The sequence below is a fragment of the Talaromyces proteolyticus genome (assembly GCF_021365285.1).
Source record: "Talaromyces proteolyticus strain PMI_201 chromosome Unknown BGW36scaffold_12, whole genome shotgun sequence".
NCBI lineage: Eukaryota > Fungi > Ascomycota > Eurotiomycetes > Eurotiales > Trichocomaceae > Talaromyces > Talaromyces proteolyticus.
This window is the reverse complement of record NW_025764288.1, coordinates 415,335-441,623: the sequence shown is the minus strand read 5'-3', so window position 1 is coordinate 441,623 and position 26,289 is coordinate 415,335. Positions and strand designations below refer to the sequence as shown.

Below are 26,289 nucleotides of genomic sequence, written 5' to 3'. Positions count from 1 at the left end.
GTTTACAGAAGAGGCTAGCGTCTCACCACCGAGAGAAAAAAAAGTCTGGTCGAACCCAAAAAATTAATATTATTGGCTCAGAGTTTTATTTCCACTTTCCAGAGATAAAAATGCCCTTGACGGCGATAACATGCGTGTTGCACCGATAAGTGTGATAACTTAAATGTGTTGTTCGGAAACCTCAGTTGTTTGTATACGGAGCATGCCGGGTTAAACTGGTTACAGTCGAGGGCCGTCCTGGTCCGTCGCTATTTCAATCAAAATGCCATATATTTATTGATTTGGATGATTACATGAGCAACGAATAAATAGTATTCATCATATACACAGCTCGCTTCGGGCTTAGAACATAAATACAGTATTAGTAGGAGGTTGAGCGAGAGTTAGTCTAGTCTGATTAGTTTATATGGGTTCACGTGACCACGCGTATGCTTTCGCGATCAGATAGCCTGCGTTCGCTCTCTCTTCAACCAACCATGGGCTTCATCGGGTATCATGGCCGATGCTGTTACATCACCCTTTATGAATCAAGCTAAGAGAGCTTATCCCATGCATGACAACAATGAGGATATTCTAGATCGCTCAAGAACCGGCCCCGATCCGTGCATTGAACCTGCATTGCAGGCTTTGCCACTTGAAGCTCTCCCAACCACAATTCCAAGCCTGAACTCATCATCGGTAAAACCAACAGCATCAACAGAGAGCCATGATACTTCTTCAAATACAGGCCAAAAGGCTAAAAAAGGGAAGGCTCGCGGCGCAAGAACTGCCCCCAAAAAGCAGTCGTCAAGGACGCCGTCAGGTCCTTGGCCGGATTCCTTCAAAAGTTTGTGCCAAACCCACCGAGCTCTAAATCTAGTCTACACGTTTTGCTGTACGAGAAAACACCTCGCTACTACATTTGAAACCATCAGAGCGACTGTGCAGGCCCAAATGGGAGGTCGAGACCTTACGGTAGACGATGTGTCGAAGATCAAAGTCTTCATCCCGCGTGCAATTAGATTTGAATATGTAGATGAGGCAGCCTTGGAAGTCATGGGGGCAGGAGAAGGAGGAAGAGATGATTATAAGTGGATGAATAAGAAAAGTGCCAACCTGGGCGGCGGCTTTCTTCCTAGCGAGGCGTCTTTGGATGATCCGTCGACTGTTGAAGATGATTCTCAAGTAACGCAGCCTGTTCTATTATTCGAGTTTATTGACGAAGATCTCCGTCGACAGGTCTCACATAGCAAAACAGGTGAACCAACACGACCTATCAAGAGGCTGAGGAACGATGAGCTGAAAATGCCAGTTTACAGCCAGAAACAAATGCTGGCTTTGATTGAAAAAAGAAACAAGAAGTTCTCAGATGCTGTTGATGCTTTTTTGGTAAAATGTGAGGATGAAAGTGTGGATCCTTCAGAACGGTTGGAGAATGAGAAAGTGATCCCAGTGCCATTAACAAAAAGCGGAGTGAATACGCCATCCGTTACCCGTGTCCCCCATGAGATACCCAAGGAGCGCAAGTCGATTGCTGAGATTATCGCCGAGATTAGGGAATCGGAATGGTACACGGCACAGATAGTCCCAGAAGGCCACAGGGTTTTCGACTCACGGCCGGCTGTGTACGGGGACTTGTCCTTTCAGCTATCACAGAACCTTGTCAATGCGCTGTACAATACCAAAGGCATAACTCAACTGTACTCGCACCAAGCGGAGGCTATAAACAATATATACGATGGACATAACGTCATCGTCTCGACCTCAACAAACTCCGGCAAGTCTTTGATCTACCAAATTCCAATGCTGCACGAACTTGAGAACGATTCAAACAGTCGAGGTATCTATATCTTCCCGACAAAAGCTCTAGCGCAAGACCAGAAGCGTAGTATGAAAGAATTATTACACTTCATGGAAGGCCTAGAAGGTACTATCGTTGAAACCTTTGATGGAGATACCCCTATGAGTGAACGCAACATGATTCGCGATGAAGGTCGAATTATATTTACTAATCCTGATATGCTTCATATCACCATATTACCCCAGGAAAGCTCATGGCGGACATTTTTGCAGCACTTGAAGTTCGTGGTTGTTGATGAGCTCCATTCATACAATGGGCTTTTCGGATCTCACGTTGCGTTCATAATGCGCCGTTTGCGTCGGATTTGTGCTGCAGTGGGAAACCGACATGTCAAGTTTATTTCGTGTTCTGCGACTGTTGCCAACCCGGTTGACCACATGAAGACTATCTTCGGTGTGGACGATGTTTGTCTGACTGATTTTGATGGTTCGCCGGCTGGCAGGAAGGAATTCATCTGTTGGAATACCCCATTCAAAGATCCTCATGATCCTACCTCTGGTAGAGGAGACAGCATTGCCGAAACAGCACGATTATTCTGCCAGTTAATTCTACGTGGCGTTCGAGTCATCGCCTTTTGCAGAATCAGGAAACAGTGCGAGATTGTTTTGGCGGCAGTCAAGAACGAATTCCAAACATTGGAACGACCAGAAGTTGCGAAGCTGGTTATGGGGTATCGTGGAGGTTACAGCCCGCAGGATCGTCGCCGCATTGAGAAAGAGATGTTTGAGGGCATGTTGATGGGAATAGTAGCGACAAACGCACTTGAGCTGGGAGTGGATATCGGCTCTCTAGATGCCGTCCTTACTCTGGGATTCCCATTTTCAATATCAAACCTACGGCAGCAGAGTGGACGAGCTGGTCGGCGGAACAAGGATTCCTTGGCTGTGCTCATCGGCGATAGCTTTCCAACGGATCAACACTATATGAGCAATCCAGACGAAATATTCACTAAGCCAGACTGCGAGTTACAAGTCGACTTGACCAACGAGCTTGTCTTGGAAGGCCACGTCCAATGCGCTGCGTTCGAGGCCCCTATAAAACCAGACGAAGACAAAACCTACTTTGGCGAACAACTTGCGGAATTCGCCTCTACTCGCCTCGTCAAAGACTCTCTTGGCTATTTCCACTGCAACGAGCGTTTCCGGCCTAAGCCATCCCAATACGTATCCATCCGAGACATGGAAGACAGCACGTTCGCCGTCATCGACATTACGCACAACCGAAACATCGTCCTTGAAGAAGTCGAAGAATCACGGGCTTTCTTCACCATATACGAAGGCGGAATCTTCATGCACCAGGGCCTGACCTACGTCGTCCGCGAGCTCAACACCCACAAACGGATTGCGCGTGTCGTCGAGGTGCAGGTGGATTGGAACACGCAACAGCGCGATTACACAGACATCGACCCGATCGAAACCGAAGCCATCCGCCATATCCCCGGCTCCTCGAACTCGCGCGCATTCTACGGCGCCATCCAGATCCACGCGGTCGTGTACGGCTTCTTCAAGATCGACAAGCGCGGGCGCGTCCTCGACGCCGTGCAGGTGGACAACCCGCCCATCGATATCTTTACCAAGGGCATGTGGCTTGACGTTCCCAAGCGTGCTCTCGAAATTCTTGAGTCACGCCATCTCAACATCGCTGCTGCCATCCACGCTGCCGAACACGCCGTTCTCTCCCTCCTGCCAACCTTCGTCGTCTCGCTTCCCGGCGACGTCCGCACTGAGTGCAAAGTTGCCAAGAAGGAACTGGGCAAGAACCTCAAACGAGCGAATGATTCCACCAACACCAACCCCAATAACACTGAGCGCAACCTCCGGATCCCCAACTCCACCCGATCTATCAACAGCAACATTCCCGCCCTCGAACCCCCGCGCCGCCAACGTCCCGCGCGGCTGACCTTCTACGACGCCAAAGGCGGATCCTCTGGCAGCGGAATCGCGCTGAAAGCCTTCGAATTCATCGACAGCCTGCTGCGGCGCGCAGTCGCTCGCATCGAGGCCTGCACCTGCATCACGCCATATGGCTGCGTCGAGTGCGTGTGCGACGAGCGTTGTAAAGAACGCAATGTAGTGATGAGCAAAGCCGGGGCCGGAGTGGTGCTGAAGAGCCTACTGGAATGGGAGATTGATGTTGATGCGTTGCCGTGGGGGGAAGATTTTGAGGGCGATGAAGGAGGTGGAGAGATTGTTGGGGGGTATGAGACTGTTGTTGTGGCGAAGGAAGTCAAGGCGAGGGTTGGAGGGAGGGTGAAGGTTTATCACGGGGATGGGGGCGTGCAGTCGATGGTTTCTCCCTAAATAATGTTGAAGTAGAGCATATTTTTGAGAGTTGGATTAGTGCATAATTTTGTAATTTATACTGCCCCATCTACCACCATGATCCTAATTCACATACTACAGACCATGACCAGACCACTCACCCAGAGTTATCCTCTCTTCGTGCAAAATGCTGATATACGGCACAGTAGCGACCACTGCCACCTCGAAAATCCCTTGATCATGCAACTTCGTGTTAAAAGTTCTGCGTTAGACATAAAAAGCAAAGGAGAGGCCTAATTAACATCGAAATCTCGACTGAGTAGGAATTGCATAAACTACAAGATGAAAAAGTACAGCATTCGAACAGTTATCAATGATAAATTGGTATAATACACACATCAACCAAACCAGGGTATTTATTCTATACGTAGCAGACAGCCATCAAAGCCCCATATATGTAGATTTGATTCCAGTCAAGTCAGTCACTTCATACAAGGACATCACAAGAATGAGAATGAGTAACAGTCTCGATCAGACTCGCTCTCGAGTAACAAATAGATAATAACGACAAGAAAAGGCAGATGTCTTTATATATATAGTGAATGGAGTTTATTAGGGTTCGAGATTAGAGTTCTGTTGGCCTGCCGCTTTAGTCATGCTCTAGTCGTCATTATATAGTCATTAAGAAGGGTTTTCTTTCGTATATCGAGTTCATCGTGAACGTTTATGAGATTTTATGGAGGTGCCTGTCCAGATGGCGACGACTGAGCAGGTGATGACCCCGTCAGCGTCCCGCTCAGTGGACTGCTGCCCTGACTACCAACGTCATCAAGACGCATTTTCGAGAAGAGGGACTTCATGTCTCGGACATCTTCTCGGATCTTATCCCGTGGATTCGTGGTGCGTTCTTCCGTCAGAGTGCGGATTTCTTTGACTAATTCGGGACATCCTCCCTCGTCTGGCACCCACCACTGATGCACCGTCTGATCACCCCAGAGCTCTGCAAGGCTTTCCCGTACCTTGGGGGGATATATATATCTAGGGAGAAATCATCAGCAAATTTTCCATTACAATCAACTTACACATACCCGTTGATTTCAATCCGAGCGATCATCCGTCGACTCCACATCATATGTTTAGGGTCTCGCGGCAAAAACATGGCTGTCAGCACTAGCCAATTGTGAAAGGCGATGACGGTTCCGACGTCGACTTCGGGCCATCTGACTATACTCTCGGCGTGGTGACAGATCTGTAGCGCTATCCTTTGAAGCTCCGGCCCCTCGGGACGGCCAATGGAAATGTGTGTCTGGTACTTATACATGAGTTCGGTGCTGAGTAAATCCGCCCAGGCAAAGTTCAACCTCCACATTGAATCTCTGTAAAATCGACAAGGCATGGCTGTGTCAAGGACGTCTTCTGGCCCCTGTAGGGGGACAGCAGGTCTGGGCATTGTTATTTCGGGACAATTATCGTATTGCTCTAGAACTTGATGGAGCATATGGACTGTCGTGTCCATCTCATTGAGTTCCTTGACGAAGTCATCAAAGCTGACGAGTTGACGGCCTAGTCGTGCAAATAATGAGGCATAATCCATGGCAAAAAGCCGCGTTCGTGAAGAGACTAATCGTAATTGAGCCGTCAAATCATCAGGGCTGAGAGCTGCTTGGGCAGCGTCGTGCTCGTCGATAGTTGTATACCATTCACGACTTAATATAGCCTCATTTTTGGCAATAAGACCCGCAACAAGGTCGAATCGGGAATGCCAGATGAGAAGGAACCGGTGCGTTTCATTTTGAGTGGAGCTTTGTGGAGTGATCATTTCATGTATCAGAGCATCTGCGGCCTGATGGTGATCGACGAGATTCACCCAGTCGCCGATACTCTCCTAAAGCGGCGTCAGCTTGAAATCTCACTGGGAGAGCAATATAACAAACCTCAAAGGTGGATAGTTGAAGAACGGTGGCCATCATTGCTTCACTGTGTTTTTCACTCGACGCTAGCGATTTCCGGAGAAGTTGTAGGGATCGGTCATAGTACTTTAGGAAATCATACATCTTTCCATCGGGCTTTTCAAGAGTGTGGTGATATGCAGCAAAACCGACGAGCGCATAGAGGAGCGGCTCATATTCCATTGCTAGATCAAACAACGTGCCTCGGAAGAACATATTGCATTCGTGGCTCAGAAAGTAGTGATTGTTACTCATTCTTTCTTGGTGGTATTTCAGGAGAAAGCGAATACCCGATTTGAATTGCCGCTTACTGAAAACCTGGGCCAAGTCTCGCGCGGGTTGCTGCACAAAGTTGCTTTTATATTGAGGGCTGGAGAATGGACTGGATGATTGTGAGGCCTGTAGTAGATCTGACGCTGGCGATTGTGATATAGCTTTGCTCGCGGATGATGCCTCGGATGCTTCCCTTGGCCGACGCTGGCCAATTGATTGCATACTTTTCTTTTTGGGCAATGCCGGCTCTGAAGGGCTGCTGAGTATTCCTGCGCTTTCATCTTCATCTGGAATAACCCCAAGCCCACCCTGGTCACCGGTCTCATCGTCTGATGATATGCTCCCGCGCGAGGATTGTCTCCGGGACTTGTTCGAACGACTGGACGATTTCGCATTCGGTGGAGGATATTCGCAATCTCGGTTCCCTTTCCGACACCCTGCACCTCGTATGTCAGTTGGACTCCAGATGTAGTATCAACTCAGCACGTACTCTCGCATATCGGCCGACCTTCGTCGCACTGGAATTGGACCTATATTAGCGGTGCCTTCTCCCATTATTACAACGGCAAGCGATTTACCTTGATTCGGCGGGAGCGGCACGTCAGACAGCCGCTGCGTGTCCGCTTGTGTTTTCGTTGTTCGACAGCTGCCAGTCGCGATTGCTGGTGAGGTGTCGAGTCAGATCCAGCGACCGGGGCTGGGCTGGTTTGTTGGGTGGAGGAACCCCAGTAGGCCAGACTCTCTGGGACGTAGCCGGATCCGAGCAGCAATGGAAAGGCTGGATAGGTATTGGGGGTATAATATTGCATTGCAGGATCATCCTGGTAGGCGCCCACGGATGGGCCAGCGGAATAGTAGGGCTGGGTCATTGCGCCGACTTCAGCGAACTACATGTATGCATGTATATGGCGGACGAGAGTCTCGTTTCTGACGCGGTGTCATGAGTCGGCTAGCTCGAATTGGGATGCGATAGTCGTGCGACGGCGATGATACGGTCTCTTTTAGACCAGAGAGCGATGCGCAATGGATGCGATGAGGATCTAGGTATTGCGAGGCCGCTGCGGAGGAGTTAATAAGAAATGAGAAGAGGACAAGTTCGGACAATGGGGTCGGTGGGATTAAGCAATAAAGAGCCGACCACCCATTCCCATCATCCCAGCGGGCCCACTAAGGGTTTAAGACTGGAGACTGAGAGACTGAGAGGAGCACGACCGATTGAGCGACTAGTGCTGGGGCATTCCACTAATAATCTTGCAGTAATGAATGCAATGTTCTGGAAGGCCAGAAGCTGGTCAAGCAAGGATTAGTGCAGGAGAAAAGGGCGTTGGTGGACAGAGCCTCTGCTTCTACTACATACTGGTTAGTACGTCTTAGTATGTAGTTGGTCGCGGTGCTGGCTGATTACGGCCTAACCAAGTTTCCACCTAGCATGGGTGTTAAATTAGCATTACTCTGGTATGTACGGAGCACCGTCCTAGGTTGTTTCTGGACGACGGGTCTGCAAACCAACCAACACGTACCGTACGGTCTGCAGCTGTGATGTCAATGCGATATGCTTTGTTGCTGGTGGGGAACAGAGTTCAATGACGAAGCTCACGATGAAAAGATCGGAGGAAGGGAAAAGAAAAGGGAGAAAAAAGAAAGAAAATGTAAGTGTAAATGTAACGATTCATTATTCACGCATCGATCGATAAGGACGGTCTGTTGCGGTTTGTGGGGGAAGAACAGGAAGCACAGAGACCCTGGGTCACGCCAAGGCAGGTGCTACCGCCAAGTGGGGTTGGTTCCATGGTTTCCATTTCCAGGCACGTCGAGCGCCGGGTCGTGCTTGCCAGGATTAATTATTACATGATCAGAGGAAAGGGAAGGCGCGGCCGGGTGGAGCAGTATTCAGTGATTAATACGTGATTAATACATTATCCAATGATGTTCCCCTACCAGTTAGCAGTCGTATTTCTACTTCTCTAGGAGAGCTCTGAAGACCGCCGACACCGTCGCAGCCTGCGTACTCTAAAATAGCGCTGCTATGTATAGACACTCTCTGTTGACACTGGACACTGACAGGACAGGCCGGATCACACCATCTCTGATCGATGCGCCAATCCACTAGTCGCCAACTAGCCGCTTTGCTAATCCAGTTGAGGACTGCCACTTTTTAAACTAAGCCGGCCAATCGGTGAGAAACCAACAAGCACCCCGCATCGATTCGATTCATATGAAAGCAGAATTATTTCCATATTCCCTGCGCTTTACTGCATGTCTGATCAATGTTGTTTGATCAATGGTATAGTATGTCGGGGCCGAAGGATCCAATAGTCGCTCCTGATCGGGCGAGTATTTCTATTAATTCGATTAATTCCAATATCAACTGCAACGTAAGTCTATCCTTCCTTATCTTCGCAAGGTCAATCCGCAACTAGCGCATGGACGACCTAAAAAATCAGCCTATTTCTATTTATACAGCTGCCCCTACAATAACATCAACTAGTTATTCTGGTATGGACGGAGTTGAGAGATAATGAGCTGATTGATGGATTTTCTCATGGGTAGCATGAGCTTTCCAATATGGAATAGGATATAATAGAGATATTAACCCTCAATTAATTGATTGATCTACGGGGTAATATAGACTCGGCGGCTTTGGGGGGTCGTATTTATAGTAACATTACATTATTCTCTGTCATTCTGCATATCGAGAAATCTTGATAAAATCAGATGAATCGATAGAACCCACAATAGGTCTCGACGCTGGCCGGAATTATTTTTCCTATATCGCCAATGATGACCCCTGATGCACAACTCTTTGTCGCAACACCCGGCCCGGTAATGCGACAATTAATGAGTCTGATTATGGAGAGTAGTCTTTCTTTGTTGTCAATGCGTGATGATCATCATTCCTTTCCGAAATAATAATCAAAATGTCTCTTTCTTTTTCTTCTTCAGATTCAGGACTAAGCTACGGAGATGGGTGAGTGTCATCCTCTCTCTAGTCTGCATCCAGCAAGATCGACAGGATGCGCAGAGTCTAACAAATGCCAAACCTTATCCGCCATGACAAGTTACAAATAGGTTAGGATTTGCAGCTCTATTTCCTACATAATACCGCAGGCTATTAGATATCAATTGATAGTGTATAACCAGTTTTTAATATTCGGAATTGAATTACCATAATGTTCTCTTGATCTACCTGCTGCCGCCTCGATTGGTATGAGATTAATCGTCCGTGCGAAGGTCTACCGCCAACTAGTTAGGTAGTAGGTAGTATTCAATGCATATTGTATAATAACCATGTGATATTAAGCTAACCCATGCCGTGTAACAATACGGATACGGCCGCCGGATTAATTAAGAGCTTCGATTTTATTGGCCGCCAATTCCCTCTATGCCGGCCTAGATCTTCCTGATCATTACTTTCCCCTCTTCCCCATTTCATCTCTCCCTTTATAGTAGAGTCTAGAGAGAGAACGGTTGGTCTAGGAGAGTGGAATGGCACCAACATTTACTTATCGATTGCGGGCTCTGATTCGTGCAACCGTCAGCCTTCGTATTAATGATTAATTAATTATGATTTTGCTTGCCTCGGTAGCACGTTGGAGGCTCGTGCGTCGGAAGATTTTATAACAGTTATGGCTCCAGCCGGCAATTGTTTATTCCGTGATTTCAATACTGTATTATCTTTGCATAATTATGGACTTCCGGTTTAATGCCAATTACATGCAGTTGGATCATTCATATGTTTGATATCATTGCAATGCTTTAGATATAAGTTTTATTAATTATAAGAAATGGATAATACATAATATTTTGTAATTTGTTCTTATGTTTTCCACCGATTATTTCGGGTAAATTACTGCACTTAACCTGACACTTAGAAAGATATTAACGCTAAGCCCAATGTCGGGAGGCATGTTATTGGACATTCCGGCGTTAGTAAGAGATTCAAAGCGGTAGGTCCCTCCTATTTATCCTTACCCTTCTATACCAATCCTCTTGCGAGTGCATATAATCAGAGAAGGTCCACTTGATCTGACCCCAACCTGCAGTGTAAATTCACCCAAGTGTATATTCATCAGAATAGTATACTTACACGAGAACAGTGTGCACCCACCAAATGCATCTGTATCGCGATAGTGTTACGACATGTGTTTACATTAAAGCTCATTTCCAGGAATAGCCCTATGAAAATGAGCAGTCGCCAGGTCTGCGCCACGTGGCGCAGGCCAATGGCTGACTTGTGTTAACTCACCTTGTAACTTATGCCTGTCGGCCCGTGCAATATGGTACCATGTGTCTGTCACTGGCTTGTGCTAGGTGGCACAAGCCGGTACCTGTCACAATCTTATTTACCTCGAACCACAGAGCTTTAACCTTCTCCTGATTCTTGGGGAAAGGATCGGTTAAATATCGGTAGCCCATTCATCAGAACTTTTGTTCATCTGAAGATGCGCATGATCATAGACTTCACTGACTATACGGTCTTTGGATATATTTCCCTGTTAGCCATATCTCTACATGGGATAGTGTGGTCGATATCTCCCCGTCTCCCGAGGCTCCGCAAATGAGTCCATTTCTGGACCCAGCCGGACATATGAAACCCTTCGCAAGGCTTAACCGGATGCGAAGCCCCTGACTCATCTCCCATCTAGAGATATGACCAACAGAGCGATATCTCAAACGATATGATAAATGATTGCATTGACGAAGTTGTACATTGGTCACTGATATTAGTTGAGAACACTCTTTATTGATATATCTTTAGTAAATAATCAAAGAACTAGGGAGGATCCGAAAAATTCCTCAAGCCTCGCAAAAAGACGGAGACCAGGTCGGCTATTCCGGACTTTATATGCTGTATTGTTTGCAAGACGCTGTGGAAAAAAAAGCAGAAGTCGAAAGAAATTTATTCTTAGATATTTTGACCATATTTGGCAGGCTATGTTAAAAGACAGCTGAGCTATCAGTAGAAAATACCCGTCAAGGCTGGCTTTTATCTGAAGATGACTACATCCAGCCCAAACCACCCGATTGTTCGAGTCTGACTTGATTGAGACTCTCAAATGCAAGTATTGCCTGACAAAAACAGGAATAAGTTATTCTGAGTCCTGGAATGAAAATGGCAATGCTTGGAGACCGTATTTTTATTGCGAAAATTGTGAGGAATTTCGATAGCTGGGTAGATGAGCGGAGAATCCGCCCTGATAACCCTTTATGCATATACGTGTACGCCGCCACTATCGCAGCAAGAATTGTAGTACTCTTGGGCATAAAAGAACTAAATGTGATAATTGTATCAGTAATTAATTTTTGGTTTTAATTATTATTGTTGGTTAGAAACTGAGGTTTGAAATCAACATAAGGATTAATATCTATGGTTTGTACAGGTGGTTTACCCGATCGACCAATCGGAAAAGGGGTATGCATCCCATATCCGGTCGGCACTGAGGATAATGCTACACTTATCAATGATTACTGGGGAAAGTTAACTATGTAGCAACGTTTTGTGAGCTTTGATCTCTGGTGACTGAATAGTTAAAGTTTGGTTGACTCTGTACCATCCATCTTATATTGGGTCAATGTCCGGTTTATGGATGGTAAGGTGTAACTATATCTTAAGAGCCAGAGGTGTTTGTTGTGACCGGGCAAAAGCTATCCTAATCGATTACAATATCTGCCAATATGTATTATTCTATGATGCGTCAGTTGCGAGACTGGGCGGTTGTCTCAGTATGTCTCGTCGGTATCGTATCCTCATCAGCTGTGCCAAAGCCAAAGGGGAACCCGCCCACAGTAGACGTGATTAATGGCACCTACTATGGTGTTCGCAACCACTATTACGACCAGGACTTCTTCCTGGGCATGCCTTTTGCCCAACAACCCACTGGAGATCTTCGTCTACAGACACCGCAATCGCTTAACACCTCATGGGCAGAGCCGAGAAACGCTACCGAATACTCCCCAATTTGTGTAGGCTACAACCAGACCGTTGGCGCCTCTGAAGCCTGTCTTACCCTCAATGTTGTCCGTCCGAGCGGGGTTTCGTCTATAGACAATCTGCCCGTGGCAGGTGAGTCTTGAAAAAATGGGTAGGTAGTAGTTGATAGAACCCAGCTAACTCGGATCATATTACCAGTTTGGATTTACGGAGGTGGTTTCACTTCAGGAAGCTCTGCCAACCAGGAATATAACCTCTCCTTTATTGTCGACCAGTCAGTGCAGATGGGCACGCCGATGATTGCAGTCAGTATGAACTACCGTCTCCATTGCTGGGGTTTCATGTGGAGCAAGGAAGTCAAAGATGCTGGTGTTGCCAACCTGGGCTTCAGAGATCAACGCCTTGCATTGCACTGGGTACAGGAGAGTACGTATTCTATGAGTTTCTTCCAATCTCTTTGTTTTTTCTTCCTTTTCTTTTTTTTTTTTGTACATGTACAAGGCTAGCAAACTCGTTCCTGAACGTTAAACAGATATCGCTGCGTTTGGTGGTAATCCAAGTATGGTAACAATCTGGGGCGAAAGTGCCGGTGCCAACAGTGTTGGAACCCAGCTCATTGCTCATGGCGGACGAGACGATAAATTATTCCGTGCAGCCATCAGTGAAAGCGGTGCACCAAGTACCTATTACCGATACCAAACAACTGAGGACTGGCAGCCATTCTATGATGCCATCGTGGAAGCAGCCGGCTGCAGCTCAGCGCCTGACACTTTGTCATGTCTCCGGACGATTCCCACTGATACCCTGCATAACATTTTCGACAACTCATCCGTTGTGCCTGTTCATACTTTGGCCGGCCAAGCTGGACCTCAGTTCGTGCAAGTCATTGACGGTGACTTTATTCAAGAGAGTGCTACCAGACAGCTCCAGCAGGGCAAGTTCGTCAAGGTCCCGTATCTCATTGGTGGAAATGCAGACGAGGGAACCAGCTTCGGCATCAAGGGTATCAACACCACTGCGCAGTTCAACGAAGTAATCACCGACTGGGGTCTCAGTAATGCCACTGCGGATATTTTAGCTGCGCTGTACCCAGATATTCCCGAGATCGGCATTCCTGCGACTATGATAGGAAGACCTCCTGCAGGATACGGGTATATGTACAAACGTGTGACTGCATTCCAGGGCGACGTTAACATTCACGCAGCCCGTAGATTGGCCAGCCAGGTTTGGCGTCAGCACGGGGTACCCGCATACAGCTACCTTTTCGACGTTATTAACAACGGAGCTGGCCCAGATGTCGGCGCTAACCATGGCTCTGAAATTGCTTACGTCTTCAACAATGCGGAAGGTGCTGGCTATGCTGCTGGCAGCCAGCCCATGGCTGGTAAACCCAAAACTTATTCAGAACTTTCCACAATGATGTCGAGAATGTGGATTAGTTTTGTGACAAGTTTGAACCCGAATTACTCGAGCCGTGAGTAGAATCAATCCAATTTTCTTTTCTTTCTTTTTATTCTTGAAAGGCGAAGAAAAATACATTGACGGATAGCAATAGGTGTCAAAGTCCACTGGCCGCAGTACGAGTTGGATAATCCTGAGATTATCGTCTTCGACACCAATGCTACTCATCTCAGCTATGTCGTGCCGGATGTTTACCGTGCGGAGGGTATTAAATACATCAGTGACAACTTGGCTTCCTTATTCGGGCATTAGTTTGCTCACTATTGGATAGCTCCTAACCCTAATGCATAATGCCGGTGATATTATTATGATTGTGCTTTCTCAGCGCCTTTCCCCAGCAGCAGGCTTGCCACTGCCTCGTGACCCCTTTTTTCAGCATACGACAGCGGCGTCTGGCCAGTAGAATCCTTGGAGTGCACATAGACTCCATCTTTCGCGAGCAGCAGCCTGACGACAGCCTCGCGCCCCTTCATAGCCGCATACGTCAGCGCCGTCCGACCGTAGTCGTTGCCTTTGTCGTCGTTGATGTTGTAGTCGTAGAAGTCATAGCCGCCCGTCTCCTCCGCGTTGACGTCGGCGCCGCTCTCGATCAGCAGTTGCACCACCGCTGTGTGCCCTTTACTGGCCGCATATATCAGCGCCGTCCGACCGTCGTACTCATAGGCGTCGTCGCCGCCGCCATAGCAGTCGTGGCCTTTCTCCTTGGCGTTGATATCAGCGCCACTACTGAGCAGCAGCCGCACCACCGCCTCGTGCCCATTTATAGCCGCATACATTAGCGCCGTCTTACCATTGTAGTTAGGGTGTTGGTCCTCATAGTTGCGACCAGCGGCGTAGCGGCTCCCATCCTCCTCCGCGTTGACATCAGCGCCGGCCTCGAGCAGTAGTCTGACGATAGCCTCGTGTCCATTCCTAGCCGCATACATCAGCGCGGTCCGATTGTAGTACGTGGGGTGTTCGTTGTCGTAGCAGCCGTAGCCGTTGGAGCCTCCGTGCTCCCCCGTGTTGACCCTCGCGCCGTACTCGAGTAGCAGCCGCACCATCGCCTCGTTCCCATTCCTAACCGCACACATCAACGCCGTCCGACCTTCGTACTCGGTGAAGTAGACGGAATCACCATCGTGGCACCCCTCCTCGGCGTTGACATTAGCACCTCTACTGAGCAGCAGCTGCACTACTGCCTCGTGCCCATTACTAATGGCATATATCAGCGCCGTCTGACCATAGTGATCGTCATCACCATTGCGGTCACCACTGCCCTTCGCGTTGATGTCAGCGCCTTTCTCCAGCAGCAGCCGCACCACAACCGTGTGTCCGTTCCTAGCCGCATACATCAGTGCCGTCTGGTCGTAGTAGGAATAGTAGTGGTTGCCGCCGTCGCGACCGGGTCCCTGCCCTTTCGCGTTGATGTCAGCGCCGCCATTGAGCAGCAGCTGTACAACCTCCTCATGCCCGCTCCTGGCCGCATACAACAGTGGTGTTCGTCCGCCCGTATCCTTAGCATCTGGATCATGCCCATCCTCAAGCAAGGCCTGTATTGTGTTCGTTAATCCAAACAATGCCGCAAGGTGTAGCCCCGTTACCTCCCTTGGCATCTCCCTTGGCATGTGTTGATTGTTTCTATTAACCATCATCGCCTGATGGGCGCTGGATACCTTGGCTTCATTCTGAAGAAAACTTAAAATCAACTCATTAGCCTCTGGAGAGGCTGTATAAGCATGGTGTCCCCAATTTCGCGCAGCATAGTCATAAAGCACATTCGTCCGTAGTCGCTCGTAGAACCCTTCGTTCGACGAACAAAAGCCCTTATTAAAAATATTGAATGACAGATAAGTGATGCAAATTTTCGTTATATCAGTTTGCGCGTTAGGGAACCACGAAGACCATGTCCGCTCAAAGTATTCCTGTGCAGTATAGTGTACTAACCTAAAGATTTTGCTGTCCTTATCGACTGTGACTAATCCAGCACACACAGAGACCATGTCTTCAATTTGTGGGAGGTTCTCCTTGTCAAATTCGGGCTCGCAAACTTCTACAGCAAGCGCGTGCTGAAGCTCAGCTATAATAAGTGGCCTTTTAGCATGGATGATCCACGATAGGACATGCTCTGCAAGCTCCCGAGAATCTGTATCTTGTGCCTTGATTCGTTCCATGGCGTCCTTATATGCGTAGCTGTATGCTGTGACACCCGTTGGAAGGGTTTCCAAAGCATTTTTGACTTTCTTTGGTGTTTTCTTTGTTTTTATCGAGTCAAAATGAAGCTGTGCTAAGAGAAACCTAGGCAGGTGTTAATATAGTATTCCACCCAAAAAGAAAACATCAGAAAGGACGTACATTCCATTAATTACTTTTGTAATCTCGTTTTTGATTTCTTCACAGTAGGTTTTTAAAAACTTTGATTCTGATTGTGTGATACGACCCTGTAGATATTGTCGCACATCTTCATCATGGGCACGGATCTCTAATGACATGCTACCGTTGAACTGATCAATGATCTGTGGAATGAACCTCGACGTTGCAAAAATGTTCACTACGTGCTGTGTCTGAAGGTTAAAAAGCTCTGATAGAAATCTTGTCCGGCTATCATCGGATACTTGGCATTCATCAAGTGCGTCGGCGACAATAAAAACCCTCGAATACATTGTCGCTACAGTGTGGAGACCTCCCAAGATCTCATCAAGTGATGGTCGCGTTCGCTTTGTCTTATGCTGAGCATAAAGAGCTTCGAGGCTCCCTGGTAGGGAGGTCTGGCCCTGAGCTAGCTGTTTCAGCAGACTCGCCATCAAGTCGTCGACCTTCTGTTGCTGCCGGAAGTTGAAGTAGATGTACGCTATGCTGACGGTTGGGTCACTAGAAAACCGGGTAGCGAGGTCATCTACAACGACAGCTGAAATGATTGTCTTTCCCGCCCCTGGAATGCCTGGACAGAATAGCGTCTGATTATTGGTCTTCAGCCATACTTGGTACTCTGCTGAATCTAAGAGCCACTGGCCAGTTCCTGGTTGCCGCATTTTGAGATAATCGCTCTGCTGGGACCCGTAGTCAACTGGCGTGAGCCAATGCAGGATGTCCTGACGGCCTTGGTTGTCAGACCGAAGTTTCACATAATGGATGTCCGTCTCCGCAGTTTCAGAGATATAGCTGTGTATAGTTAGTTATGTGAATCAATCTAATTACTTATTAGATAATAGCACGCACCGCTTTACTTCGTCGACCGGCATATGGAAGAAAAGCTGCCTGGCATATGCTGCCGCTACCATCGCCGCATATCCGTGCCATTGGTCATTCTTATGTGAGTCGCAGTAGTCTGAAATACCGCGGATGACAATGCAAGGGAAATCGGCGAGGGCGCCAGCTGCCTCCATCTCAAAGCACAGGACTCCATCTTCCTTTGCTAACGAGTCTCTCAGCATAGCACTCTTGACCACTAGCTCCCCAGATGCGATTGTTCCTCTATGGACGACGATATACGGTTCATTATCGTTGTCGTCGGTCATTCGCTGGATCCTCTTCGAAGGATCGCATCCACATTCCGCACAAGACACTCCAGGCTTTTCGTGTATATAGTCTGATGGATAGAGATAATCATATTCTGCACCTGGATATTTGTACTTTTGGAGTCCTCGAATACTCGTGTCGATTTTCTTGATATTCTCTTTGAGGGGATCCTTGCTCGACCTAGCTCGCCTTGCTGCAAGATCTTGAGCTGCGTTGAGTAGCACCGCAGGCGGCGGGGCAAGAGCTCCGGTGCGTTCGAACTGGCCGACTTTGGCTTTTCCGTGGTCATATTGCACTGCTCCAGAATGCTTGCCTACTGGCTTGCTAACCACGACATCGCCTAGCCGTATCATTCCGCAATCAGTCTTGACAGGAACGCCACCGCCGATACCGACTAACAAGCCGAGTCTCAGGTTTGGAAATGTCATCCGCATCTGAGTAACGACCGTAGCCGCGGGGTTGTTGCCTGGTTGATGGAGCCCTGCGATTACGATATTATGGCTGGCGATGCTGCCGAGACTGTAGACGTTGTGATCAGTCGGAGGTTGTGGCAGACGCTCGTGCTCCTCATCCAGCATCTCCAATGCAGCAACCTGCTCCACCTCCAACGGGCAGATCCATCCCATCGTGTAGTCATCATGAGTCAGTTTCTTGGACATCGCAGAAGAGACCGTGGATGCGGCGTTCGCTCTTATTTCGCTTGGGGGTGGTCCTGGTGGGGACAATGTAGGAGATCGTCAGAGAGACCCATCAAAGCGATCAGCCGCAAGCTTATCTCAACACAGCCTTCTGGGAAAGGCTGGCTGACGGTGCCAAAACTAGCTGGCATGGTCCGTGCTCCGAACCCCTTTTGTCTAACTTAATAGGAGGAAACGGATTTTGTAAGCGACGCCTTTCGTGTGATGGCAAAGAAAAAGACTGAGAAAGCCCCAATCCCCTCATAAAATAGTTTGATGTCGATGTTGGCGTTGGCGTTGGCGCTGATGCAGGGACATTTGTGGTGGGCGGGGTCAAAGCAACAGAGAAGGTGAATTCGAGAACTGGAAAGGTACATCGCCGGATCTATAGGCTGATTAAGTCGGGGCGCCGATTTTTGCATGGAAGGTGTTAGTTTGTAGGCTAGGTAAAATCGGACAGAAGGTCCTGTTGGATGCAGTTATGACAATCTGCCCGGTGGTTTAATGATTACACGCATAAATGCATGGAATAATTGAATGAAGTCTGATTTATTCGATAAGTTACCCACCCATGGCAAATCCGTGTGATGTTAGCTCTTGGAATATTTCTTAGCTCTTTGTTGACTTTACTTTTCAATAAACTGTTTCGACATTTCGGTGTTGGAGATACAGAACGGAAAAGACCGCGAGTCTGTCTGGGAACTGGAATGCTTTGTTCCGGGCTGCCGATTCTCGCCTCAAACACACAAAAACCATCCAGCCGCCTTATTCTAAATTGAGCACCATCGAAGCCATGTGAGATGCGTAGACAAAGACCAAAGGCTTATTATTTCAGCATAAAAAGACTTTTTAGAGTGTGACATCTTATTGATTTGAATTATCTGGTGTGTAAGGAGGGTTATGCTCTTCTTGTATCATATCTGATAACGTTTTATAGTTGAAGAAGTATTATATTTTATTTAGTATATTACTGTCTTCTTTGCTATAACTGCTATGCTCTCTTCCACGCCTGTTCCAATATTTCCTTTACTTTCATTGGTTTGATTTGGGGTAAGTGATCGTTTAAGAAGCGAGCAGGCTTGAGATCATATACTCCCTCCTCGAGCCACAATCCGTGTATACTTACCATGTATTGAAAGACTTCCTTGGGAAGAAAGGAGTATAGAGGGACTTGAGCAGGAAGTTCAGTTGTCTGTCCAGTCTTTAACTTTTCAATACTATCAAAGGCGACGCTGAATTTGGTCCCTGTCCCCTAGTCAGCTATCTTGGGTTTAGTTGCTAACCGCGCACTCCTTGAGCTTACCCTTCGCATCCTCTGCAAGACTGAGCAATTGATTGAAAGTCACCTTGTCACCCATCACATAACTCTCGGGGTCCCATTTATCCAAGTCAAGGCTTCCAGCAACAAATTTGGCCACATCGAATGTGTGAGTGAAGGTCACAGGAACATTGCCGGATCCTAGGATGACAGCAGTATCGTTAGGTATATCCAGCACCATCATGATAGGTGGCATGTGAGATGGTACGGCCGGCATGCCCCAGTAGTCCATGAAATAGCCATTATAGAAGACAGTGTACTCCAGATCGCTAGTTTTCCGCAATGCCAACTTGGCATTATTGATATTGGTGACGGAACTCAACTGGCCGATGTGTCTGTCATACAGTTGATTATGCTGTAAACAGAGAAGAAGTGGAAAGACACGAACCTGTCGCTATACGGCGCGGACCACACGCTTGAGATCATTCTCTTCGTGGTCGTAGATGCGTCTGCCGCACGGATGAGCTCAACCTCTGGCGGACTGTTGTCTTCGGCATCATTGTAGTTGGATAGAGCAGAGATGACGGTATGAATATCAAGATCCTCCAAGATTTTAGTCAGGCTATCCACATCTGAGTAGTCGACAGGGATCACCGCGACGCCAAGCGCGCTCTCGAGCTCGGGATTGGACTAATCAGTAGTATTAGGGCACATTTTACAGGTATTAGTATTATCCTGGATTCAAAAATGGACAGACCTTCCTGCTGAATATCTTGACATCATGCTTCTTGGTTGCGATGATAGCTTCGACGATAGTGCGGCCCAGATGTCCAGTACCTCCGGCAACGGCGACAATTACCATTTTGACGGAATGTAGCTGCTTAGGTAGGGCTTGAGTGCGATTTAGGAGTATTCTTCTTGTTTCCAGGAATCTTTTGCGATGATGAAATTGAACTTCATTTTTAAGAATAGGACCAAGTTTATTTATACCCTTAGAAGCAAGACAGGGTGTTGTAGCTATAATCTAACAAGTAGAAAGGTGAGCCAGTAGGATGCTAATTACTTCCGGGCAAAACCCGTTACTAGAATACTATTAATAATAATTAATATGTTAGGAGCATGATACGCGGATTGTGAGGTGCATGCAGAGTCGAAATTTGCTGACAAACTACTCACCACAGACAGCGGGTATTATTAACGCATACCAATTTACGGAAGCAAATAGCTTCCGGAAAAGACATGGAGAGTTATTGTAAGTTGCTTGGTGATTCACCTAGAATCAGCTTATTATAGACGCCAGTTTAAAGCACAATCTAATTACCACCTCGGTACTGCTTTGAAATGATAGGACCAGCTGCTTGGCAAAATGGAAAATAGTAAGAATCACCTCGGACAAGCAGTGAGGCCAGTGGCACAGAGGTTATCATTACGTATTTCAAAGGTAACAGTTGACACAGACTTAAACGTCGCTGAGGTCTGGTTGCTGAAGTCTGGGTGTAGGCATGCTTTCGATGCCAACAGAAGAAGACAAGATGTGATGGTAAGATGCCTAGGTGCTCGACGTGCATGCTGAAGCGGTTGGACTGCCAGTATCCTCAGTTTCAGAACAAGCGTGGCAAGGGTAAAGGGTGAGTCTTTGACCATGTTTATAATTAACAGCGGATTGCTTATTTGCATTTATGCGTAATGTCGTTACTTGATAGCAACCAGTACATCAAGGATCTTCAGGATCGACTGTCAAAATTAGAATCGCTTTTACAGCGCTCAGGTGTCGCCTCGCCAGATGAAGGGACTCAGAGGCTACTGCGATCGGCTTCAGCAGTCAAATCTCACAAAGCACCCCTTCTAAGCCATGACAAAAACGCCCCGACCATAAGTTCTGAGGCACTCAGTGGAAACGCTTCAATGGGACCTGTTGAATTTGAGACTCTAGGTGATTATTGGCACCAGGTCGCCCGACGCCTTGATCAGTACAAAATGGGGGCCCCAGTTTCACCGCAAGAAACAGAGGCCGTCCTACTTAAGTTGACTATCGAAGACGTGTGTGCCGAGCTTCCACTGTTTGACATACCTTGGTTCTTCGAACGTCTTCGCTCCCAGTACTCTGCAGAAACGTGTCGTTGTCCCTCTTGGTGGGCATGCCTCAATGCGCTGACGGCACTTGCCATCTCGCGAAGAAGTACCAACCGCTCCTTGGGAGAATTATCTGGATTCGTGTGGGCATTTTTCAAGAATGCCTATGCCGTGCTTCCTGATATATTAAACCAAGCAGATGATCTGCTGGCCGTCCAGAGCCTTCTTGCCATGGCAATACATATGAGGACTTCGGGAAATTCGCGAACAACAGCCCTGTTGTTATCCAACGCATGCAGAATCATCCACACTGTTGGCCTGCACACAAGGAGCCGTGGAAACGGTAAGCCTTTTCTTGAAAGAGAGACGCGCAATAGGGTCTTCTGGATCGGGTTTATCCTGGAGACAGAGATTAGCATCACTTGCGGAATTCCATCCATTTTAGAGAAAGATAACATGGATATTGAGCTTCCAACTGAGTGGCCCCCGGACAGCTGTGGCCTCGTCGCTCTCGGAGGAGAGCAGAGAAGTATTAACGTCTTCAGGCTGAGGGTCGAGCTGGCCAATGTCCAATCGAGGGTCCAGGAGAAGCTATACAGTGTGAAGACACTGAAACGAACAGGAAGCCAGCTGCTGGAAACGATACAGGAACTCCAGCGTGAGCTCCTTGACTGGAGGCTAAGAGTCCCCTTGGAGGTTCGACCAGAATTTGACCGCCCTCTTATGAGTTTTATGCGTGATACGCCTCTGCTGGGTTTGCATTTTATGTATTTCAACTGTGTCTCGATGATCTATTGGACAGCAATGCGAGGAAGTTCTGGCAAAGTTGCCATGGAAAACCGTGACTTCGCAAGCCAGTACGCAGCAGCAGCAAGAGCCACCATCCTCCTACTAAATTGCATTCCTGGTTCTCAGATTTCTGGGTTATGGCAAGTATTAACTGATCCGCTCTTCTTCCTCCTCATTTAACAGATTCATAGGCCGGTCTTGCCTTGTGCTGTCTCCGCGACCTTGGTTCTATTTGTCGGCGTGCTAGAGAATCCGTACAACTTGAACGTACAAACAGATTTAGGGCTGCTTAAGTCGATTGTCCAGTGGACAGTAAGATTGAGAGACGATGAAGGTTGTGATCTAGCAAACCTACGAACTGCCTCCTCTGAAATGGTAAGGATCGCCGAATCTGCAATCAGCAGTTGGCAGCCAACGGGAGATCAGCTGCCTGGCGTAGCAGCGCATGCGCATACCGAACTCAAGGTACGTAGATGAGTCTGTCCTTGTATATTTAAAAGAATCTGGCTTATCAAAAGACAGAAGTTAGCGTTGCTAATACGTGATTGTACCCATCCTATCTACCTAGCACAGTCCTTGATGGGCAACTTGCCGAACCAGGACACGGATATAAGTCGCAGATTGTCTGGAATGCTAGGAGTTATCTGGGAGGATGGCTCTGAATATGGCCCTTTTGTTCCCGATTTTCTGCGGCCGCATACATACGGCTTTGGTATTTCCAATGGAATATTCCCGCACCCTGTTGATGGTTTGGGTGTTGCCCGACTAGGATGAATAACTTTTATTTTTATAGGATAGATGTAATCTTTCCGATAGGAAGAGATAGAATCTTCGTTCTATAAACGCGCAGTGTCTGACGCTTGTAAACTATTTAGAAGTTTAGATCTGATTGCTTTGACGACGGGCTTAATTCGAGCGTCGTCGCTGTGACGGGGTTCCCTGGCGTCTAGGCTATAGTGTAGACTCCAATCTGCCTGATGGACAAGCCTTGAGCCTGCCATCGGGCAGATTGCAAGGAAATGGCGTGCACCACATTCCAACCCCAGAACCAGAACTCCATCCTCTATTATTCGAGGCGGTAGGCGGGGTGCCGGTGTCCCTGATTGATCTGCCCTTGGTCCGTTCGACTAATCCTAGCTTAATCGACCTCATTACCCTCACTCTGACGCAGCAGCCTGCTCTTTAATCTCTCGAATCGCAATGTGCAATCCCTCAATAACAGCGCCCCATTCTATCTCATGCACCTTCTGCTTAAACAGCTCTATATCCTCGTCAACACCGGCCACGAATGGTATCTCTTTAACCAGAATTGGTTTGCCCATGTCAACCTCCGAGATCACGTTGTGTATCATCACGCCGGTTTTACTAATCTCCCCCCGTCGCCATGCAGCGTGCGCGCGTTCAATGGCGTCCTAGATCGTAAAAATGACTTTAGAATTGCCCCTCTAACCAGGCCGAACCCCCAACCCCCAAAAAAGACGAAAGGTGTACATACCACTCCATTAAACGCCCCCGGCAACGCCGGATGCAGATTCACAATCCTCACGCCCTTATCCTCGAGCGGCTGCAAAAAGTTCCTAGAAAGGACATGCATAAACCCCAAGCAGGCGACCAACGCAGGCTCATCCGCCAGCACGAGGCGCGCCAGCTCAGCATCGTATTCCTCGCGCGCAAGCCTCGTGCCGTCGGCGGTGGCGGGGTGCGCCTTTTTGTATTTGACGAGGTTGTGGTAGGTTGTAGGGATACCGGCGGCTTGGGCGCGGGTGAGGCCGTAAGCGTCCTTGCGGTTGGAGATCACGCGGACGATTTGTACAGGGAGAGTGGTGTCGTCGATGACGGCTTGAAGGTTGGTGCCGCTGCCGGATATGAGCACTGTAAGGCGGATTTTGGAGTCCATTGTGAAGTGTTGTTTTATTGGGAAGGGATGAGGGGTGTCGATTGGTTGGCGTAATTATTCAAGCGACTCGCTATGCAGATATAAAATAGAGAGAACTGCGTGGGATACATAACATTTGAGGTCGGATCGGTGGTCGAAAAAATAACATAAAAATGCGGGGAATGGACAGACCCACAGTGTCCAATTGTATTTGTTTATAAAAGTGGGAATAGTTGCGGCTGCCTCGCCTTTAGGAGGGACCTTCCGGAGTATATAATTATTAAACATGTGAAGAAATCAATATTAGTGCGTTTAGTACAGGATTTGGGGGAAAGAATAATAAATTAAATTTACAAAAATGAACAAAGTGCCCAATAGTTATGTATTCTCATGATTTGACTTGTGCCCTCATCACGACGACCTATATACATGAAATGAGATAAACACTCAAATAATTCCAGGTGTCGGTGACAGAAATAAATCTATGCCATAGGTTACGAGAAAGTCACCATGAACCTTTTTACACTAGTGCCATTATAGAACATTAGCCAGTTACACTAATATGACAAAAATTTGAATATGGTATCAAGAGTTTCTGCCTTTTATCTGCGTTTACACCAATTTATATCAGATTGATTTAAGATTTATTGGGAGTTCACCCATAGATAATGCCAAAAATCGAAATATTATTAATATTGATATAAGGAGGGCTCCCATACCACTTCCATTCTTTCATTTTTTGCGGTGCTGTATTCAAACCTTCGTCACCTTACAGTATATTGTAAGCTTTCATGTAAAATAATAATTTCACACGTGTTAGCACATTGTTTCGTGTGGAATATAAAGTACTTAAGAAAATGTGTGTGTGTTGATTGGAAGAACCCATGTCTTGTTCTAAAGTTCTCATTGGCAAGTTCCCCGCCACCGGCGCTCCTCTAGCTGATATATGAACTTCCCTCTCTCACGTACTACCACATATATCGCTCTCCCTTGACTGTTGTCAGAAAAAATATATAATAAAAAACACCACTATAATCCTGGCAAAAGTAAGAGTTGTGTCATTTTTGGTATGGTGGTTAAAGGTTGACAACTGTTCAACTTCGAGCATTATGGGATTCTTTAGGACGAGTTCTCGGAGCACCAAGGGGGCGGCTTCACCCCAGATCACAACTCGTTCTGTATCCCCGAGTAGCACTGACAGCGCGACCTTGAATCCGCGGAGATTATTCCACAGAAGAAAAGGCAAGGAAATCAGATCAGCCTCCACAGACGGCCGCGTCCAGACCCGAAAGTGGCACCCGGATGATGGATCTGCGGCCCGGTCCCAAATTCCTGACTCGTGCTCGGATTCGCAAAAGTCACCCACCAACGAGTCACTCTGGGACCGCGCTTACGATGCCTTCAAATCTGAGAATCGTGAAACAGTGGAGGAGTACGAAGAGTTGCTCTCGAAAGAGCTCCAGAATGCGAGTATATCTCCTCTGCGGGCTGTCCCGCCGGGCGCTGCCAAGGATCGGATTCAATCGCGCCGAGAACAATTGTGTGCAATATCCAACCGGGGTCTACGACGGATGGAAGAGAAGAAAGGGAAATGTACTATTGCCGGCCACGAATTTGTGCTTGGCGATCAGATCGCACACGCTGCGGACTTGGTGCTATGGGCGAAGGACTGGATAGGTGATGCCGTTAAGGCTTCTCCAGAGGCTTCGGTCGCCTGGGCTGGAATATGCCTGATTCTCCCGCTCCTCACGAATCCAAAAACCGCAAATGAGGCCAATAGTGACGGATTTACGTATGTCACTACCCGTATGAAGTACTACACTGCACTCGAGCCGCTGCTGCTCCGGGTCTGTCGGGGCTCGGGGACGTCTGATGATCTGGCGGCGGAGGCCCAGGGTCACATTATAGAACTCTATAAAAGCATCCTTGACTTCCAGATTCGAAGCGTCCTGAGATTCTACCGGAGCCGTGTCAGGAATCTTACCCGAGACGTTGTCCGGCACGAAAAATGGGAGGAGATGCGACAAGCGATAGCAGATCTTGAGGCCACTGTCTATCAGGATCTAACCCAGATCAATGCCTTGGAATCAAGGCAGGAGTTGGAGGATCTCAACATGACAACAAAACAATCTCTTAGCACCGTGCAGCAGTTTTTGTCCGTTTCTGAAGAGCACTTGCAGGTTGCTCGAGATCAACTGCAGGTCCAGCAAGACATGTATAAGCACACATTATCCAAGGAAGAGGAGCAGTGCCACCAAATCTTCCGGCTTACCACCGCCAACAAGGACACGACGTACGAGTGGTACAAAGGCCGGGTGGAGGAGCGGGTGGAAGGTACCTGTAAGTGGTTTATAAAACATGAGTACTTCCAAAAGTGGCGGGGACAAGACTCAGGGCCCTTG

The 26,289-nt window shown here is 47.7% G+C and overlaps 7 protein-coding genes across 7 annotated transcripts; 3 read left to right on the top strand and 4 right to left on the bottom strand.

Annotated features, from left to right (window-relative positions):
• Positions 1–549: 549 nt before the first annotated feature.
• BGW36DRAFT_304659 (putative DEAD/DEAH box helicase) lies at positions 550–4,140 on the top strand (the record flags this gene model as incomplete). Its single annotated transcript, XM_046211992.1, has 1 exon — positions 550–4,140. The coding sequence occupies one exon, from the start codon at positions 550–552 to the stop codon at positions 4,138–4,140; it is 3,591 nt and encodes a 1,196-aa protein (XP_046067348.1).
• Positions 4,141–4,835: 695 nt separating this feature from the next.
• Positions 4,836–7,192, bottom strand: BGW36DRAFT_400585 (putative C6 finger domain protein; the record flags this gene model as incomplete). The annotated part of the gene is made up of 5 exons (XM_046218645.1): positions 4,836–5,139; positions 5,190–5,986; positions 6,036–6,760; positions 6,814–6,841; positions 6,902–7,192. 5 exons carry the CDS (start codon positions 7,190–7,192, stop codon positions 4,836–4,838), a joined length of 2,145 nt encoding a protein of 714 aa, XP_046067347.1.
• A 4,822-nt stretch (positions 7,193–12,014) lies between these two features.
• BGW36DRAFT_304829 (carboxylesterase) lies at positions 12,015–13,968 on the top strand (the record flags this gene model as incomplete). Its single annotated transcript, XM_046212010.1, has 4 exons — positions 12,015–12,387; positions 12,454–12,681; positions 12,788–13,729; positions 13,811–13,968. 4 exons carry the CDS (start codon positions 12,015–12,017, stop codon positions 13,966–13,968), a joined length of 1,701 nt encoding a protein of 566 aa, XP_046067346.1.
• A 53-nt stretch (positions 13,969–14,021) lies between these two features.
• On the bottom strand, positions 14,022–17,873 carry BGW36DRAFT_431807 (ankyrin repeat-containing domain protein; the record flags this gene model as incomplete). Its single annotated transcript, XM_046221033.1, has 3 exons — positions 14,022–15,993; positions 16,051–16,857; positions 16,915–17,873. 3 exons carry the CDS (start codon positions 17,871–17,873, stop codon positions 14,022–14,024), a joined length of 3,738 nt encoding a protein of 1,245 aa, XP_046067345.1.
• A 1,009-nt stretch (positions 17,874–18,882) lies between these two features.
• Positions 18,883–20,011, bottom strand: BGW36DRAFT_363589 (uncharacterized protein; the record flags this gene model as incomplete). Its single annotated transcript, XM_046214477.1, has 4 exons — positions 18,883–19,136; positions 19,195–19,544; positions 19,598–19,839; positions 19,907–20,011. 4 exons carry the CDS (start codon positions 20,009–20,011, stop codon positions 18,883–18,885), a joined length of 951 nt encoding a protein of 316 aa, XP_046067344.1.
• A 504-nt stretch (positions 20,012–20,515) lies between these two features.
• Positions 20,516–22,785, top strand: BGW36DRAFT_363588 (fungal-specific transcription factor domain-containing protein; the record flags this gene model as incomplete). The annotated part of the gene is made up of 5 exons (XM_046214476.1): positions 20,516–20,689; positions 20,749–20,777; positions 20,853–22,155; positions 22,195–22,476; positions 22,585–22,785. The coding sequence occupies 5 exons, from the start codon at positions 20,516–20,518 to the stop codon at positions 22,783–22,785; spliced, it is 1,989 nt and encodes a 662-aa protein (XP_046067343.1).
• Positions 22,786–23,168: 383 nt separating this feature from the next.
• On the bottom strand, positions 23,169–23,908 carry BGW36DRAFT_431804 (putative phosphoribosylglycinamide formyltransferase; the record flags this gene model as incomplete). The annotated part of the gene is made up of 2 exons (XM_046221032.1): positions 23,169–23,423; positions 23,507–23,908. The coding sequence occupies 2 exons, from the start codon at positions 23,906–23,908 to the stop codon at positions 23,169–23,171; spliced, it is 657 nt and encodes a 218-aa protein (XP_046067342.1).
• Positions 23,909–26,289: the final 2,381 nt, after the last annotated feature.